The 15,565-nt window shown below is 39.3% G+C and overlaps 1 protein-coding gene across 1 annotated transcript in view; it reads left to right on the forward strand.

The window, feature by feature from the left end:
* CLVS2 (clavesin 2) overlaps nt 1-15,345 on the forward strand; it is a 52,901-nt gene extending 37,556 nt beyond the window's left edge. Inside the window, exons 3-5 of the mRNA XM_010115332.2 lie at nt 6,294-6,404; nt 9,406-9,626; nt 13,354-15,345. Of these exons, the coding sequence (XP_010113634.1) occupies nt 6,294-6,404; nt 9,406-9,626; nt 13,354-13,441 (420 nt within the window). The 3' untranslated portion in view covers nt 13,442-15,345. The remainder of the gene's footprint in view (nt 1-6,293; nt 6,405-9,405; nt 9,627-13,353) is intronic.
* The last annotated feature ends 220 nt before the right edge of the window (nt 15,346-15,565 follow it).

Genomic DNA, 15,565 nt, shown 5'->3' on the forward strand with positions numbered 1-15,565 from the left:
TGTAGATTTAAAATTTATTATATTTCTATATAAACATGTGATCAGATGGCTTTTAAATCCCTATCCACCTAATTAATTTATCCAATATATAATTTTTATGAGTAGCATATTGAAATGAAAGATTATTTGAAATTAAAACAGATACTTCAATAAAAAGAGCAATATTCTCACTGGATGGATACATCTCTCTCTTTTCACATCTCATTCAATTTAACGTATTTCTATATGAGCTGTAAGATAAAATGACTAATGGAAATTAAAAGGAGGACTGCCAAAAGTCATATTGCTTCACTGGAAGCTTCTTAGCAAAATGACAACATCCAGTTCTAGATAATTAAATCTTATTTTGTAGGATTGCCACTGAATTATGTTAATTTGCCTTTAGGTAGTGCTCTTGTGGTTGAACACAGTAACAAAAATTTATTTGGGCACTTTTAGTTTGTCTTAGAAATGGTTCAACATTGTTTAATAAAAATGAAAAGCTCAAGCTAGGAGAGAGCAACGTTGTAGTCTTACAGAAGGAAATAACTGATGCAGCTATTCCAGGGATAAAGCAAAATTTCACCACCATTGAAACCTGAAAATTTTTTTTGTATCTAAACCTTAAAGAGGTTTAACAGAGGAACAGAGGTGAAGTCTTCTGTTGTTACAGAAGCTTAGCTTCCTTGTAACTTAGTAATCTTTGTCTCAAATTAGTTAGGTTGCTTATTCCCCCTGAGACTTCTTGTTGGATATTTGATGATTCAAAGCTGTCTTGCTGTGTTCATGGTGAGCTTTTTCTCATTTGTCTGGGTGTCAGCGTTGTCCTTTGTTTTGAAAGGGTCTCCCCTCACCTGTTGTTTATTCTCCCTACTGTATTTATAGATAGCATCTGCCTTCCAGTATTTATTTTTTTTTTAAACAAAACAATCACAATTCTTTTAGACTTCACAGATTCACATTTCAGTCTCTTCATCATCCTCCGATACCACTGGATAGAGTTTCAGTCTAAGGTCATGCCTTGAGCACAGGTGATCAGCCTTGACACAGAAGTTATTTTGTTTTGAGACATTGCAATTACTCTTGGCATGGATGGATGCCTGCAGGAATTTTGGTATTAGAAATGCCTTGTTCTTCCATACCTTCAGTGAAAGTTACAGTTTGGGAGCAAGACTTGGGTTTCCTTTCCTGATGTGGATAGCGGTGGATCTTGGTTCCTCTGGTAATTAAACTCTTGGAGTACTAAGGGTGTTAAATATTCCTTCTAATCAGAGCCTTTTCTTTCTGTGATTTTCCATAGTCTCCTCTTTAACACGGTGAAAAATAAGTTTAGTTGTGCTGCATCTTGCATCAGACAGAATGTTTCAGTGTCCTTCTAGTGGGCTTTCTATTATAAAGATACTGTTTTGATGCATCATAATGATTTTTTTTTTTTTTTTTTACTCACTGAAGTGCTTGACTTTTTGGAATAGCTGGAGGAGACCTGAATTTATTCTCTTCAGGAATAACTCTTAAGTGATATTTAATATATTAATAATTTAATATACTATCTTTGAACTTGTAATTTTTGTTATGAAGATACAGTTTTCACAGTTTTGGCTCTGTAGCCTCTTGTTGCCTGCAGATGCTGCGGCCTGAATTAATCTCAGCAGTCAAGCAGAGCCTTAAGTAAAGCATGTGAGTGTGTTCATTATATTTGTCTAGACAGTCCTTTGAAGGATGCCTCTAGACTATCCACAAAAACAATTTCACTGCCCATATGGACAGCAGACCCTTAAACATGACCCCAGAGTATATGTACCCAAGCACTCTCACAGTGTTGGTATGTGGCAAGGTTTTTCCAGGCAGGCTATTTGCAGATGATGCGTGGCACCAGGCTTGTGGGGCCCTGGTGTGGCTGGGCTGCCAAATGCACCTTTGGATGCACAGCGGTCTCAGCAGCTTCTAAGACTACACTTCTAAGAGCTGTGGAAACACGATTGGCTTCAGTACTGATTTCAGCTGGGGAAGATATTTCTTTAAAAGAAGACTTCAGAGGTTTAAACATAGACATGATACCCAAGGAGTGCAGAATGCTGTGGACTTTAATAAGTTCTTTGATTTTTCGTGTTTGGTAACAATGAAAAAGGTGGGTCATTTTTATTATCTCTGTGATAACAGTTCTGACACCACTAGGAAGACACACACTGATTTTCAATAGGAATTTTTCACTTTCCTCTCTTAGGTACTGTTGAAAATATCATATACTGATTTTGCTGTTATTACATGTACTGTAAGAGTTTCTGCAGGCCACAGCGGAGAGCAAGACCCTCTGTGAAACCTTGGCTCAGGTGACAACTGAGCCCAGCACAGGGTGGGATGTGGTGCCCAGCAAGTAGAAACCTGTCTCCTTAGCATATGCCAAGGGCGGTGGCAGGCGACAGCAGCTGGGTCTTTGGAAAGGAAACTTGTGGAGACAGGTTGTACAAATGATGTGTGGCAGAGAGGTGAAACTGCTGTGCTGTGCGTGAGCAGAACCATGTCATCAGAGATGGGAACCCAATGAGGCAGTTTGCTTGCAATTTTTCTCCAACACTGGCTTATAGATGTTAGAGGAGAGGTCAGTTACTGCCACGGACTGGCAGTCGCCCTGTCCTGCAAACAGTAATGTAGGGGTCTGCATCTTCCTTGGCCGCCCACTACTAGCTGTCACTTGCAAGCTTTGTATCACAAGAACCGTGGTCCCTACTAGTGACTACCTGCTTGCCTGTGGCCATGTCCCAAACTGTATTCATCAGAGGCACGCTTAGGTTGTGTTCTGTTGCATAAACAGAGGTTATTATGAATGCTAACCCCCCCCCCCCCCACTGTGTATATATAATTAGTTCTTTTTAGTTGTTTGGTAACACCCCATCAGACTTATTGCTTTTCCAGTTAAATGCACAGCGCACTTCATGGCTGATCTCCATTTCTTACTGTTTTCTGGCATGGTATTCCTTACTTAGAATTCATGTTATTCGTGAGTTACAGGCTTTTCTGTTGAAGTGCAATATGTCTGCAGAGGGAGTTGTGACTGCCACCACGCTTGTGACTTAATCTACGTAAAAACCCACAAGAATCAGTGATTTGGAAGAAATTCCTACCTGCTGTTTGTGTAGGATGGCCATCTGTCTGGCAAATCCCCTTGCGGAAGTCAGATATGTCTGAGAAGAGCCAGACAACCTTCTGACACCTGTTTCTCCAGCAGCTGTAGTTGCTTATTCTGCTTTTTTATTTTCTCACCAGGTGCTGCTGAGATTGGGTCTTGGATCTGCATTCAGCAGCCTTTGAGTTCTGCGCCCAGCACTGTGTGCAATGCAGGATCGTTCTGACCAAATCACTCTTTCTCCTTCTGGGCCCAAATTTTGGGGGTTCCTAATTACACCTTAGAAAGTACTTCTCAATTTATGCACCTCAGTTCACTTGCAGAAATTGTTAAATACCCAACTTCTTTAGTCAGTTCTGGAAAATGCCTTTAGACTTGCTGAAAAACACTGAGACAAATTGGCTTTTAATATCAAGTGGCATCTTCTGTTTGAGAATCATTCCACATATATTCATAATCCTCCATGTAAATGGATTCCAAGATGCAGAAAAAGCTAGTGGAAGTGTCAAAATGGTACTTCCTAAAGATACTCCTTTTATCTGCTAGAAATTTAATATCTTTATAAATAACTGAGTATTGACAAGTCATCCATTCTGAGCCCACGACAGATTACAAATACCTTTGGCGCTCTGCTCTGAATCTGTTTGTGTGCATGGGTGTTTGCCTGCTGAGATCTTCTTGTTCACAAATTGTCTTCAGTTTCTGTGGGAGACATTTTTTTTGAGCAATAAAGAACAAACATTTCATAACTTGGTGTCTGTAAGTTTTGAGGCACTTGCATTAGTTTAAAAGCTTATAAAATCATGCAAGAAGGCATGCAGCCAGGAATGACTGGCTTGCTTTGCTGTCTTCCATAATGCCTACATTATTAAAAATGTTTGACCTCCACGAGGCTTAACACAGTTGCCAGAGTTACCTCTGAAGATATCTTCAAAGACATTGAGGTGAAACTAGCAGAAGATGTCTTCTGCAGCTCTAGTGTTTTCTCTCGTGCACGGTACACAGTGAGCTGCACCAAACTTCTTTGCTGGAGCAGCAGCCATGATAAACCAAACAAACACAACCTTGTGTAGATGAATGGTGTCTCCTGCAACTAAAGGTTAAGGTATCATCCAATGATTTATCCTTCCTAATGGATTCGTTGGATTGCTGTGATAGGGACATAATTTACAGCCTCGTTTACATCAAAGGTTGTGTTCTCAAAGTGGTGTTCAGGGATTTACAGTATTGAACAGGCTGAATTACATGTCAAATTGTCAACCATCCTATTTGACATGTACTCAGCACTGACAGGATCTAGCCATTGAGCAAGATGAGGCTTCTGTAGCACAGTCTTTCAATAGGATTGTTTTATTTCAAGGCTACTGTTAATAAAATGTTTCTTGACAAAATCTGTAAAATAGACTGTTAATTACGTTGAGTGTTGTGCTCTGGCCAGCCAGATGTTAGTGGTGTGTGTTGTAGCTCTCATCCTCCCTGTAGAATATTGCTAAGGCATTACCTCCTTGGTGGAAAATATTTCATCTGGTAATCCACCAAGTTGTAGCAGTTTGGAGGCAGGTGGCACCCTGAGGTAAAGACCCCCTGGGTTAGGAGTGCCTGCCAGTATTTGAAAGGTACTTTTCAGAGGAGCAAGTGACTTCTTGAGGCTTCATTATTCCCACAGCTCTGTAAACGTTCACAGAACTGAGGAGGTTGCTTGGCACATGCACTTTTTCAGTATATATTCCTATCTCAAAACATTTAATTGAAGATTTCTTTCCCACAGTTACTGCCTTCCTTATCTAACAATTCTTGATTGGTTGATATAGCTTAGGATTTTTTCTTGGCCATTTTTTTTACTGTGTGCTGTATGACCTTAAATCAGTATGCTTCAAATCATGCTTTATGCTATCTAGACTGTTGGATGCTTCTATACGGTCTGCTTTTTGGTCTCCAGAGAAGACCAAATGTATCGATTTGCAGAGAGTGCCCTGTCTCACCATTTGATTGCCTCATTTGGAGCCTCTGATCCCACTGACACAGACCTGAAGCTGCCTTTGCTGTATCTGCAGAGGAGGAGGAGGAGGAGGGGTAGCTGGGAAGCATGTCCTCCTCCGTACTCGTGTTGTCAAAGCCGGAGATCGGAAGTGCTGCTGCTGTGAGGAGTCTGGTTTTGACCTGACTAGCATGGCTGCCTAGAGCAGACCACTTGTTGAATAAGGGTTCAGTGAAAGCCATTAATTTACTAAGTCTGTGTAAACAGCGAGAAGGTTCTGAGATGACCTGTGAAAACAAAGGGGACATGGGACAGTTTACGTGCTTGTTCACACCTCTTGCTTCCTTGCTGAGTACTGCAACTCTAGGCCACATAGAAGATGGCAGCAGCTTGTTGCATTGCAGCATATGATCAAACCAGGCAAAGACAAAATGAGGACACATGATGAATTTGGCAATAGTATTCCAGGACAGAGTGGCTGCCTTCTTCAAACAGCCAAACCCTCTGGCATATTCTCTTGACTTAGAAATTGAAAATGCAGGTCAGAATCTTTCCTAGTGAGTTGTCTGCCCCTTCTGTTTTTCAGTAAGAAAAAAGAAAAGTCATTGCTTCAATACAGATAAGTTGTCCTTACATTTAGGCTCCTGGAAGGTCTCAGACTATGTGACAAGAATTATTGTCAGGGATATTGTGTAACAGTTTATGCATAATGTTTAATGCATTCTCAGTTTTATGAAATATGAGTAATATTGGAGACATTTTGAATAGTAGTTTAGATTTACACTTTCTTTTTAAGGTGGAAACAAGAGGAACATTTCTAGTGCTCTTCAATGACACTGGAAGAGTTGAGATGGTTACTATTAAAAATGAATAAAGTTCATAGAAGTGGAAAAGAGGAAAACACATTGCATAGATGGGTTACGGGCAAATCATAAATGTTTAAAGCATTTCTGGAGGTTAGAAATGCCGTGTCTTTATTCGAATACCATTGCTGTCTCAACACACTTCCTCACCACTCTGTCCAGGGTGTGTTGCTGCTTGGTATGGAAGGCTGGAACTCATCTGAGAGGACACAATTTTGAAGAATGTTTCATCTTGTTTAAGGTTTATTATTAAAATGAAAGCATTCAGCATAAAAATAATGATGTGATTTGTGCGCAACTTCTGTTAAGAGTCAACTAATGTTGTATGTATTTGTTTTGCGACACACAGGACAGTTTTCCAGCTCGGTTTGGAGGAATACATTTCGTCAATCAGCCATGGTATATCCATGCCCTCTACACAGTTATACGACCCTTTTTAAAGGAGAAGACACGAAAAAGGGTATTCTTCTGTTTAATTGTCTGTTACCTGGCAGTTGTAGTCAGTAGATGTATCATACTCTAATAAAGTAGATATGCACAATATATCAGCTTGCAATTGGTAGAAAGTATTTAAATATATCAGCATTGTAAAGAGTATCTTTAACTGTTTTAGAAACTTATACCATGTTATTCTTTAAAGACAGTCAAGCAGTGCACTTAACAAGTATTTTAAAATGTAAGCATTTGCTTTCTCCTGGGTTATGTAAAAAATATTGCCAACATTAGTTTCTATAAAGATTGTATTACATTCAATTCTATTCAATTTCTGTTAAAATTGTTTGCGTCTTTCTTTTAAGAACAGAGGTAGTGAGTACGAAGTCCTTTCCTAGTGTGATTTCCTTGACATTAGCATGAACTAAAATGCACAGCTGCTGTATAGTAGTTTGCAAAAACTAATTTGAATGGAAGCCAATGAAAGGAAATTTGTGTGCATGCATCTGTGTATAAGCATGAGCATTCTCTGAGATGTTGCTGAATTTGCATCAGTGCAATTAAATTAGAGCTTGGTGGTGATAGCACATAGAATGATATTATTTCTGTAACAGGAAATTTGTCATCCAGTAAAACACAATCAGCATCATGTACAAAGCCACTACAAAGAATGTGATGATCGTGGGGTTTTTTTGTTTGTTTTTTTAATGGGCTCAACTCCCTAAGCAACTCTGTATTTTCTCTCCTCAAACACAATCTACAAGGCCACAATGATCCTTAGTATTTAGCTGTTTTTTTACTGACAGATTATGCTTGAGAGACCTCTGGTATTCACCGATTTTGAACTATAGATCACAAAGCCTTTTATGTAATATCTGTTATAAATATGCAAATGAAAACCCATTTTGCAGGATTCAGTTGCACTCCGTTGACTACAGCTTCAACAAAGAACATTATAGTGCCAGATATGTTTGAGGCCTTTTTAAGTCAAGTGCTGTGCAGGCATAACCAGGGAGTAAAGTACAGCTCATGGATGTGTTACAACATTAAAAATAAGTGACAAGGCAGTTGAACATGGGTGCTTATCAGTTAGCATCTAAATTTTTATTTAGATACTTGAGTTAGTAGCATGTATTTTCAGAAACACTGACTTTTTACAACTGTTTTTGTCAGTACTGAATACCTATAAGAAGTAGTCAGGTGGTTAAATATTGATTTAGAGTCCAAAACTCAGTGTCAAAGTATGAAAGTTATGTCCATCATATAAAATTTAAAATCAGGTTTAAAAAACCCATAAGAGAGAGAACAAATGATTATGAAAAAAAACAAAAAACAAACTCAACAGAATTCTCTTCAGAATTTTGTCAGGCTCGTTGTTTATCTGTTGTGGTTATCTTGAATTATTTTGTGTTTTTTAATATGTTTGGTAGATTCTCTATATTCAGATAAAAGTAGTACTAAGCATACATAAAAACAACTGCTAAGAAGTGAAAAATTCACTTGGAAAGGCATCATAAAACAAATTACTTTCGCCATTAGTATTTGTTCTTTCACACAAGAATAAATTCCTTTCTGAGATGGAAGAACATTACTGGCTTTGCATGGTCATATTACGCTTCCTGTCTCCGCAGCTGATTGGAAGATGGGCTGAAATAAGCAACACGAGACAAGCATTTATGTGCCCTTTTTGTCTTTCTGCTTTTTGAATTTAACTCTTGATAAATCGTTCTAGGGGTATAGCTGTCCAGAGGAGTCCCTGCAAGGTGAAGTGGAAAGTGAATTGATGGCGCTTGCCATTTGTGCACACAGCCCTGCCTGCCCAGCGGGGAACGAGAGGCAGACTACAGCTGTTAGGAGGCAGCATCCTATCTTGCCTTCCTGGCTGCTCCTCTGCTAGTCAATTAAAGATGGTTGGGCACTGCCATTCCTACTGTTGAATTGTATGGGCACTTTCTGGCAGGGCACTGGCCGGTGCCAGATGGTGGTTTCTTAGATGTTGCCCAGGAACAATTTAGGGATGAGGTGGACCAGTGAGCAGTATGGATGAAGTGATCTTGTTCTGGAGATGAAAGGAGTTTAGCCATATGGTTGTGAACTGTGCCATGGCATTTGCTCCTAGTCCCAGAGAGTGAATCCTGGCCCATCTTGCTTGCTAGTTGAGAAACAGCTGCTGTGAGCTCTCCATGTAGCCTGCCCACAAGCAGGCATTTTCTCTCAGTGGAAGGTCTGCAGGTCCCTAGTACCTATAGGAGAAGAATGTCCAAATCCAGAGGTGCTCTGTTTCTGGTGTCCATCTGTCACATGTTCCAGATCTCCGAGGAGAAACAATAAGGCTAAACATAAATACAAGTATTCATATACATATATGTCATATTAATATACATATGTATAAATGTGAAGCATAAATGAAAATCAGTGTACCAAAACATTAGTGGAAAATATCAAATAGTCCATCAACTATTCCCTCACTGTTGTCACAGAAGTTATTTTACTGTTGTTACTTACTTGTCAAGTATGGATGGTAGTTGCTAGTACCACCATATTAAGGAATAAAATCTTTCCAGTGAATTTTTAATTACACTGATTTATCTTATTTATAGCTCATGGCTGGATGCTGAAAGTCAATATATATATATAGACAGTGAATATTAATTTTATTTGTTATTTATATCCTTAATTTATTCACTTAATTTAATTAACAGGATTAGGGAGAACAAATAACAGGAGTTAGGCAGTCTGTCTATCTAAACTTCGGTCAATCTAGTTGCCAGACATCAGTTCTTACCCTCCTTAGGCCTCTTGTCCTGCAAACATTTTAAGTAATTTATGCTTTAATCATTTTGTAGGTTTATGACCATAGTATGTTCATGCTTAAGGTAGAGGTGATGTGTGCAATGGTGTCTATCTCTGTTAGCCCAACACAGCCAGAATATTGAAACTGTACAATGTCCTCTAATAATGATGATGTATCTTGGGGTTTGACGATTTTTGTGATAGTGCTTTGTTTTTACCTGCATGTGTACATACAGATATTCCTGCATGGTAATAACCTCAACAGCCTGCATCAGCTAATACACCCTGAGATCCTGCCTTCAGAGTTTGGAGGAATGTTGCCCCCGTACGACATGGGGACGTGGGCAAGAACACTGCTTGACCATGAATACGATGATGACAGTGAATGCAATGCGGACTCCTACAATGCTCCTGCAAAGGATATAGAAAAGGACCTCTCTCCCAAATCCATGAAAAGGTGGGTTAATGGTGCTGTGGTCTTCTAGTATTGCCCAACAGTTAACATTTGCCTTCGTCCTCTTTATGAAGCTGCAGGTAGTTTCCTCAGTTTGTTATATATGAGGACTCTTTTTTTTCCCTTTCTTAAGATCACTATTGATTGTAAACCATAGTGTTGATTATTACCCATCTGAGTCATGAGTTCAGTGCAGCTAATTATTTCCACGGTGCCTTATATGCAGTGTATACAGTACTGTGTTTTGAATAAGCTGATATCCCACCCCAGGCTACAGTATGTATGAGAGAGACAGTGCTAGCTGGAGCGAGCCTTGGTGCAGAGGGTAAATTTGGGCCAATTATCCAGCTGGATGGTGATGATAGCTCTTACCTTCCTCCATCTCATGGCCCACTGCCTGGTGTCCACCAGCCTGTTGGTGCCAGGACATTTACAGCATCTAAAGTGTCTCAGTCACAGCGACTGCACACAACATGAGAAAATGTAATGATGAGAAACAGGACAAAAATCAGGGCCGATCGTTATAGTCGATTCTGGTAAATGTCCTGGTGTTCTGTTATTCTTCTCTTTGAGAAGATAGAGTATAATTGCTTGCTGCATTTTACCGTCCAAAGTAAAATGAGATATAGGGAGAGGTTAGTTGCCTCTCTAGTAACTATGTAAGCAGTGAAGTAATTCACTTCAGAGGGGGAAACCTGGTCCAACCTTGCCAGGGCAGTAGAAGAGAAAGGGAAAGGGTTACAGCAGGGTGATACAAAAGGTTGAGCAGGGCAGCAAAAGTCAGAGTGCAGCTCATAAGGGGTAGGCCTAGCAATGAATCGGAAGAGAACACACAGGACAGAAAACAATATATACAGTCATTAAAATGAAGTCAGAATATGTTAAGCTGAGAATTCAATTTCAGGAGATGGCAATTGTTGCAAAAGGGAGAGAGAATGTGGAAGCAGATCTAACAGGATAAAGTATTATCAGACTCCCTCACCAGGAAGATGATTTTGGCTGGAAAATGTTGCATAGATTTGGGAGGACAGTGCGGTTTGAAAGAGATATGTTTTTGGAGAGAGGAGACAACAGGAGATTGCCATAGAAATAAAAAAAGAAAAAAAAGCAGTGAAGTTTAAGGATTTTGTGTTGAAAAACACCAACAGTGCATTCAAAGTAGGAAAAAGAAAGAGACTGGATGGGAATGAACTAGGATGAGAAGTCAAAAAAGAGCCTGAAGCCATATGATGAAGATGCAATTAACACAAGTAATGGAGAAAATGCCACAGCAAAGAGCCAGTGGAAGGGGAAAAGTGAGCAATACGTTTTTTGTGTGATTTGCACCTAATACAAAAATTATGAGACAATAGAGAAGCTCTCTTAGAGAGAAGGGAGTTGAAATGCAGAAATCTTGCTGTTGCAAAATGAAGCCGTGAGACTAAATAGCTTCATCCAAGGATGCAGAAAAAAAATATGAGAAGGCCTGTGACAAAATGCTGTGGAGCAGACTTTTCAACTGTCCTGGGCAAGCACATAATTAAATGCAAAAGCAGTGAATTGACCAGATTCTTTGTTCTTTCTCAAAGAGTGCTTTCTCACGTTTACTTATTTTACTCTCATTTAACTTGTGCTTGAAAAATCCTTCATGTGGAATTATGCTGCAGTGTAAACTTCAAATTGACATTCTTTCAGTCTGGGTTAGCTGACACAGTAGGAGACATACTGCAGAAAATAAGCATGTTGAAATTTGTATCTACATAATATTGAACTGAAATGTCCTCCCCTTCTTCGCATTCTTTTTCAGTTAGCATGTCTGCAGCGCCTGCTGGAATCCTCCTTCCCTGCTGTTAGATATAAAAAGTACTAAGTAGACTTAACTGTGCTAGTATCAAGTAGAAAGGAGTGGTAGTAAGGTGGACAGAACGTCCTAGAACTTTGAAGTATTAAGTGCACAGACTATGTTAAAACAGAAATAGAAAAGTTAAGGTAAAACAGAGAAACTCTATTTTATTAAAAAATAAATTTAACTTGAATTTGGCACCTGATGGATTGTTTCTCTCAGTTTAAAACCACATTCAGTGTGGTATGTTAGTGTAGAAGAAGATTTTTAACATATAAATAACTGTGACGGTAAGTCAGTGAAAAGTGCTTACTCCATAGAACAAATTTCACAAGTGTCTAGCGCATTTCCATCAATTGTCTTGTTTAATTTGGCTAGCCATTTTTAAATTAGTTTATTGCTCTGGAAGAATATCCTTCTTAAATCAAAATCCTACTGAGAATTCATTTATTTCGTACTTATTTTTGCCCCTATATGAACCAGTAACTGAATGAAAACTATTTCTCCTTTTTCTTCAAGGCATTTAGGCTCCTGAGCTTACAAACCATAGATCAGGATTTGTGCAGTTCCATTTTCACATCTGCCTTGGCACTGGGGAGTTTGGAGGCCCTGGGAATTTATGATCAAAGCTACCTCACTGGGAATTTGAAGCCAGGTTTGCAGCCTTTCCAGCTCCCCTTCACTGCCCCAGATGAGCACTGGAAACCTTGGCTGCTCAGACGCTGGCAGCCTGGGAAGAGGCTCAGTCTCCTATTAGTACTTATATTCGGTTGGGAGTCCTTTGAAATTAGTATGCTCCCACAGCACTTTTTATTTTGATGAACTGGATTTTCCGGGAGCGCAGCTTCCCACCAGCAAATTTTCAATCAGCTTTGCATTGACACGGTACCTTGTGAAGATTTTTAAAAAGCATTTTTAGTGCAGTGGTTTAGTTTTCTGCCTGAGGAATCGACCAGCGTTCTAGATGAGGATTACTGTATGCTTTTAATGAAAATTTTTAAATTATATTTGTCAAAAGAGAGACCATCAGATTTTTAAAGCTAATTTTCTTGATTTTAGCATTAGTAAGATAATGTGGTAAGTATTACTAGAAAATATCCTTGCATTTAAAGTTTTCACCTAGGCTTTAATTCAGATGTTTTTCTTGGGTTTTTTTGATGGTTTTCTTTAGAAAGACCAAATTGTCTCCTGCTGTCAGCCTCATTTATTGGCTTCAGTGGATGATGCCAGTTTATAAGAGTGGGGGATTGACTCTGCGTGTTTATCTTAGGAGAGGTCAGAATGCGTAAAGGTTTTTCTCTGTGCTGTAGCCCTCCGTATGGGCACATCTGTAGCAATGCTGCAGTCACAATGTGCTTCCACTGATCAAAAATAGATGCCTACATTGTAGAGATGTACACATGCTCTAGCCATCTCAAATCTTTACAGAAAAGAAGAGAAATAGGCATTTCTAGCATGAGATTCATCTCACTAAAGGAAACATCTAACAAGGGTTGCTTTTACTGTACCCCAGAAGTGTGTGATTTTTGACAAGCTGAGGCATAGGTGCTGTAAGACCCCATCTTAACACTTTGGACTTTGTTTTTAATGGAGCATTTTGATTTTGCTGGAGATTGGGGTTTCCTTTTTTTCCCCTCACACGTGGCTGTTGCAGGGTACCAATACCAGTGTTACACTTCTGTGCTGAATCAGAGTACCTGGAGAAATTTTACATTCATCATTGAATTTGCCTTTACCATCCTTCTCTGCTCTCTTTAGTTGAGTTGATAAGTGAGTTTGACAGATGTGTCCACTGCTCCAGAAATCCTGCTGGCCGTGGCAGGATTTCCTAGGGTTGGCTTAGGAGCTTGTACTGTTGCATTTAAGTGCTATTCAGAAATGTCAAATAAGCATGTTATCCCTCTGCAGGTCTCAGTCGGTGGTGGATCCTGGTGTGCTGAAACGCATGGATAAGAATGAGGAAGAAAACATGCAGCCTTTGCTTTCACTTGACTAACAGTTCCTGAGCATTGGACGTGAACTGAGGTGGAAGGCACTGCCTCTCAGCAGCAAGCAAACCATTGGGGAGGAGTGTACCAGCTGGAATTCTATTTACTTATGTTAATGTAGCATAATGGCAGCAGGTTTTACTATTCTGCCTGAATTCTGGATGCCCTGGGGTGAAAAAGAAGAGGAGAAAAAAGGAAAATAATAATAATAATAATAAAAAAGAAATAAAGAGGAATCAGTAATTTATTCTGTAAGTGCCAACTTGTTTGTAAATACAATATAATCCTCCAATTTGACTTTGTAAGTTATGGTAAACAAATGCTATGGAAATGAGTGACTATTAAATATGTCAGTGAAGTGCACCATAAAAATGAGAAGAAAACGTGTGCGCACTCACACACATACACACAGAGAAACACATACCGGACAAAGAAAAGTATCAAAGCCAATTAAATATTATCCTTCTCATAGGAAGCCATATTGCAGCTAGCATATTGACTGCTGTTTTGTTTTCTCTCTGCAATGCTCATGTAGCATGCAAAGATAAAGAGGGAATATAAGAATTTAGAGATGCTGTAATCAGTCCAATCAGTAGGAACTGATTTCCCAAATAACATTGTGGCTTAGGATTGTGATTTAGTATAAACCATGTAGGATTGTGAAAAAGATAACAGAAGAGCTGAAACCAACTCTTTGACAGCTTTGTTGTTTGGCTGTATGGATCTGTGAGGTTTACTCCTTAACTTTTCATTTACAGTTCGCAAGTAACCTGGCTTGTTACCCTAATCTGGGTGTTGTAATATGGGACACACTGGAGTTACTTCTCTTGCATGTCAAGAATTTTTCTGGAACTCCGTTCTCCCTCGGAATGAGAAAATAGTCCTCTAAATACAGCGTATTTAAAATACAACTGGTATTTGAAAGTAAAGCCTGGCAACAGAAGTTGAAAGTTAATCACTGAATCCTGTGCACTGGGAGACTGAATACATATGTATATTTTCACCCATCTCTGACAAGCATACAAGGTGACATTGTTAGACAAGTATATTTAATTGAAGGTTTATACAAGAAACCATACCTATTCAATGTACTTAGATGTATTATAGATTGTATATTGAGACAATGTCATTATTAATATAGTAAAACTTTCCATAGAACAACAGTATCCCACTCCAAGCAAAGACTAATATGAATAAGTTGTAGTCAAACATCTCAGCCTATGTGTTTAGGACACTTTTGTTTTGGTTGTAGTGTAACTGTATATATTGAACATGTGCCATAATAGAGAAGTATATTTTACCTCAAAGGGGCAACAGTTTTTGCTAGGGATTGGGTAAATAAGCTGAAACGCAGGGGCATTGTCATCTTTGTCTGCTGGCTGAGGTGTGTGCAGCCTGTTTATGCTGAGGCAAGAATGTTATTTCTTATTAGGACTTAACTCTGCAGTCAGATTGAGAAGACACAGGGTGCCCACCAAGACATCTGGTCAGAGGTATTGTAAGAGCGTGTCTGGGCAATGCAGTGATTAGTTAAGAATATGCTGACCACAGAGGAGGAGATAGCTCACAGCAACCCTGCCTCCCAAGCACCAGAGTTTAAAGAATTTCCTCCACCACTTCAGTGCTCTTTGAAGTTTCAAAGTCACTGGTTGTAGGTCACCTCTCCTCACCCAGGATGGTTGCGGCTGTAAGATTTCGTAGGCTGGGCTGAGTTAAGAGGGAGTGGAGAGAGAAATCTTGAAAACGTATTGTCTGGGAGTTTAGCTGTAACTCCTGTGGTGGCAGCTTTGGCGTTTCTCAGGGCTGAGACAACCCTGTCTCTTCCAGCATCACCCTTGATTAACCCAGGCAGTACACAGATAAAGCTTTCCTACTTCACAGTTCATTAGCAACGCCGATAAATAGTGTATGCCCCAACCTGCTATCGCATTGCAGGAATTGTCTGAACAAGTCATTGCCTTTCTGCTCTCCTAATTCTATTTTCATGATACGTGTTATGAAATGCAAAGAGAAAAGATACAGAGCCTGAGTGTTTTTTTCAGTCTGTCCTACAAGTTTTCAATAGTATAAATTGTTGTAATACTACTTCTGTGATTTGAGAGACTTGACAGATTGATGAATTCTTATACATT

The sequence above is a fragment of the Chlamydotis macqueenii genome, chromosome 3 (assembly GCF_036417535.1).
Source record: "Chlamydotis macqueenii isolate bChlMac1 chromosome 3, bChlMac1.mat, whole genome shotgun sequence".
Classification (NCBI taxonomy): Eukaryota; Metazoa; Chordata; class Aves; order Otidiformes; family Otididae; genus Chlamydotis; species Chlamydotis macqueenii.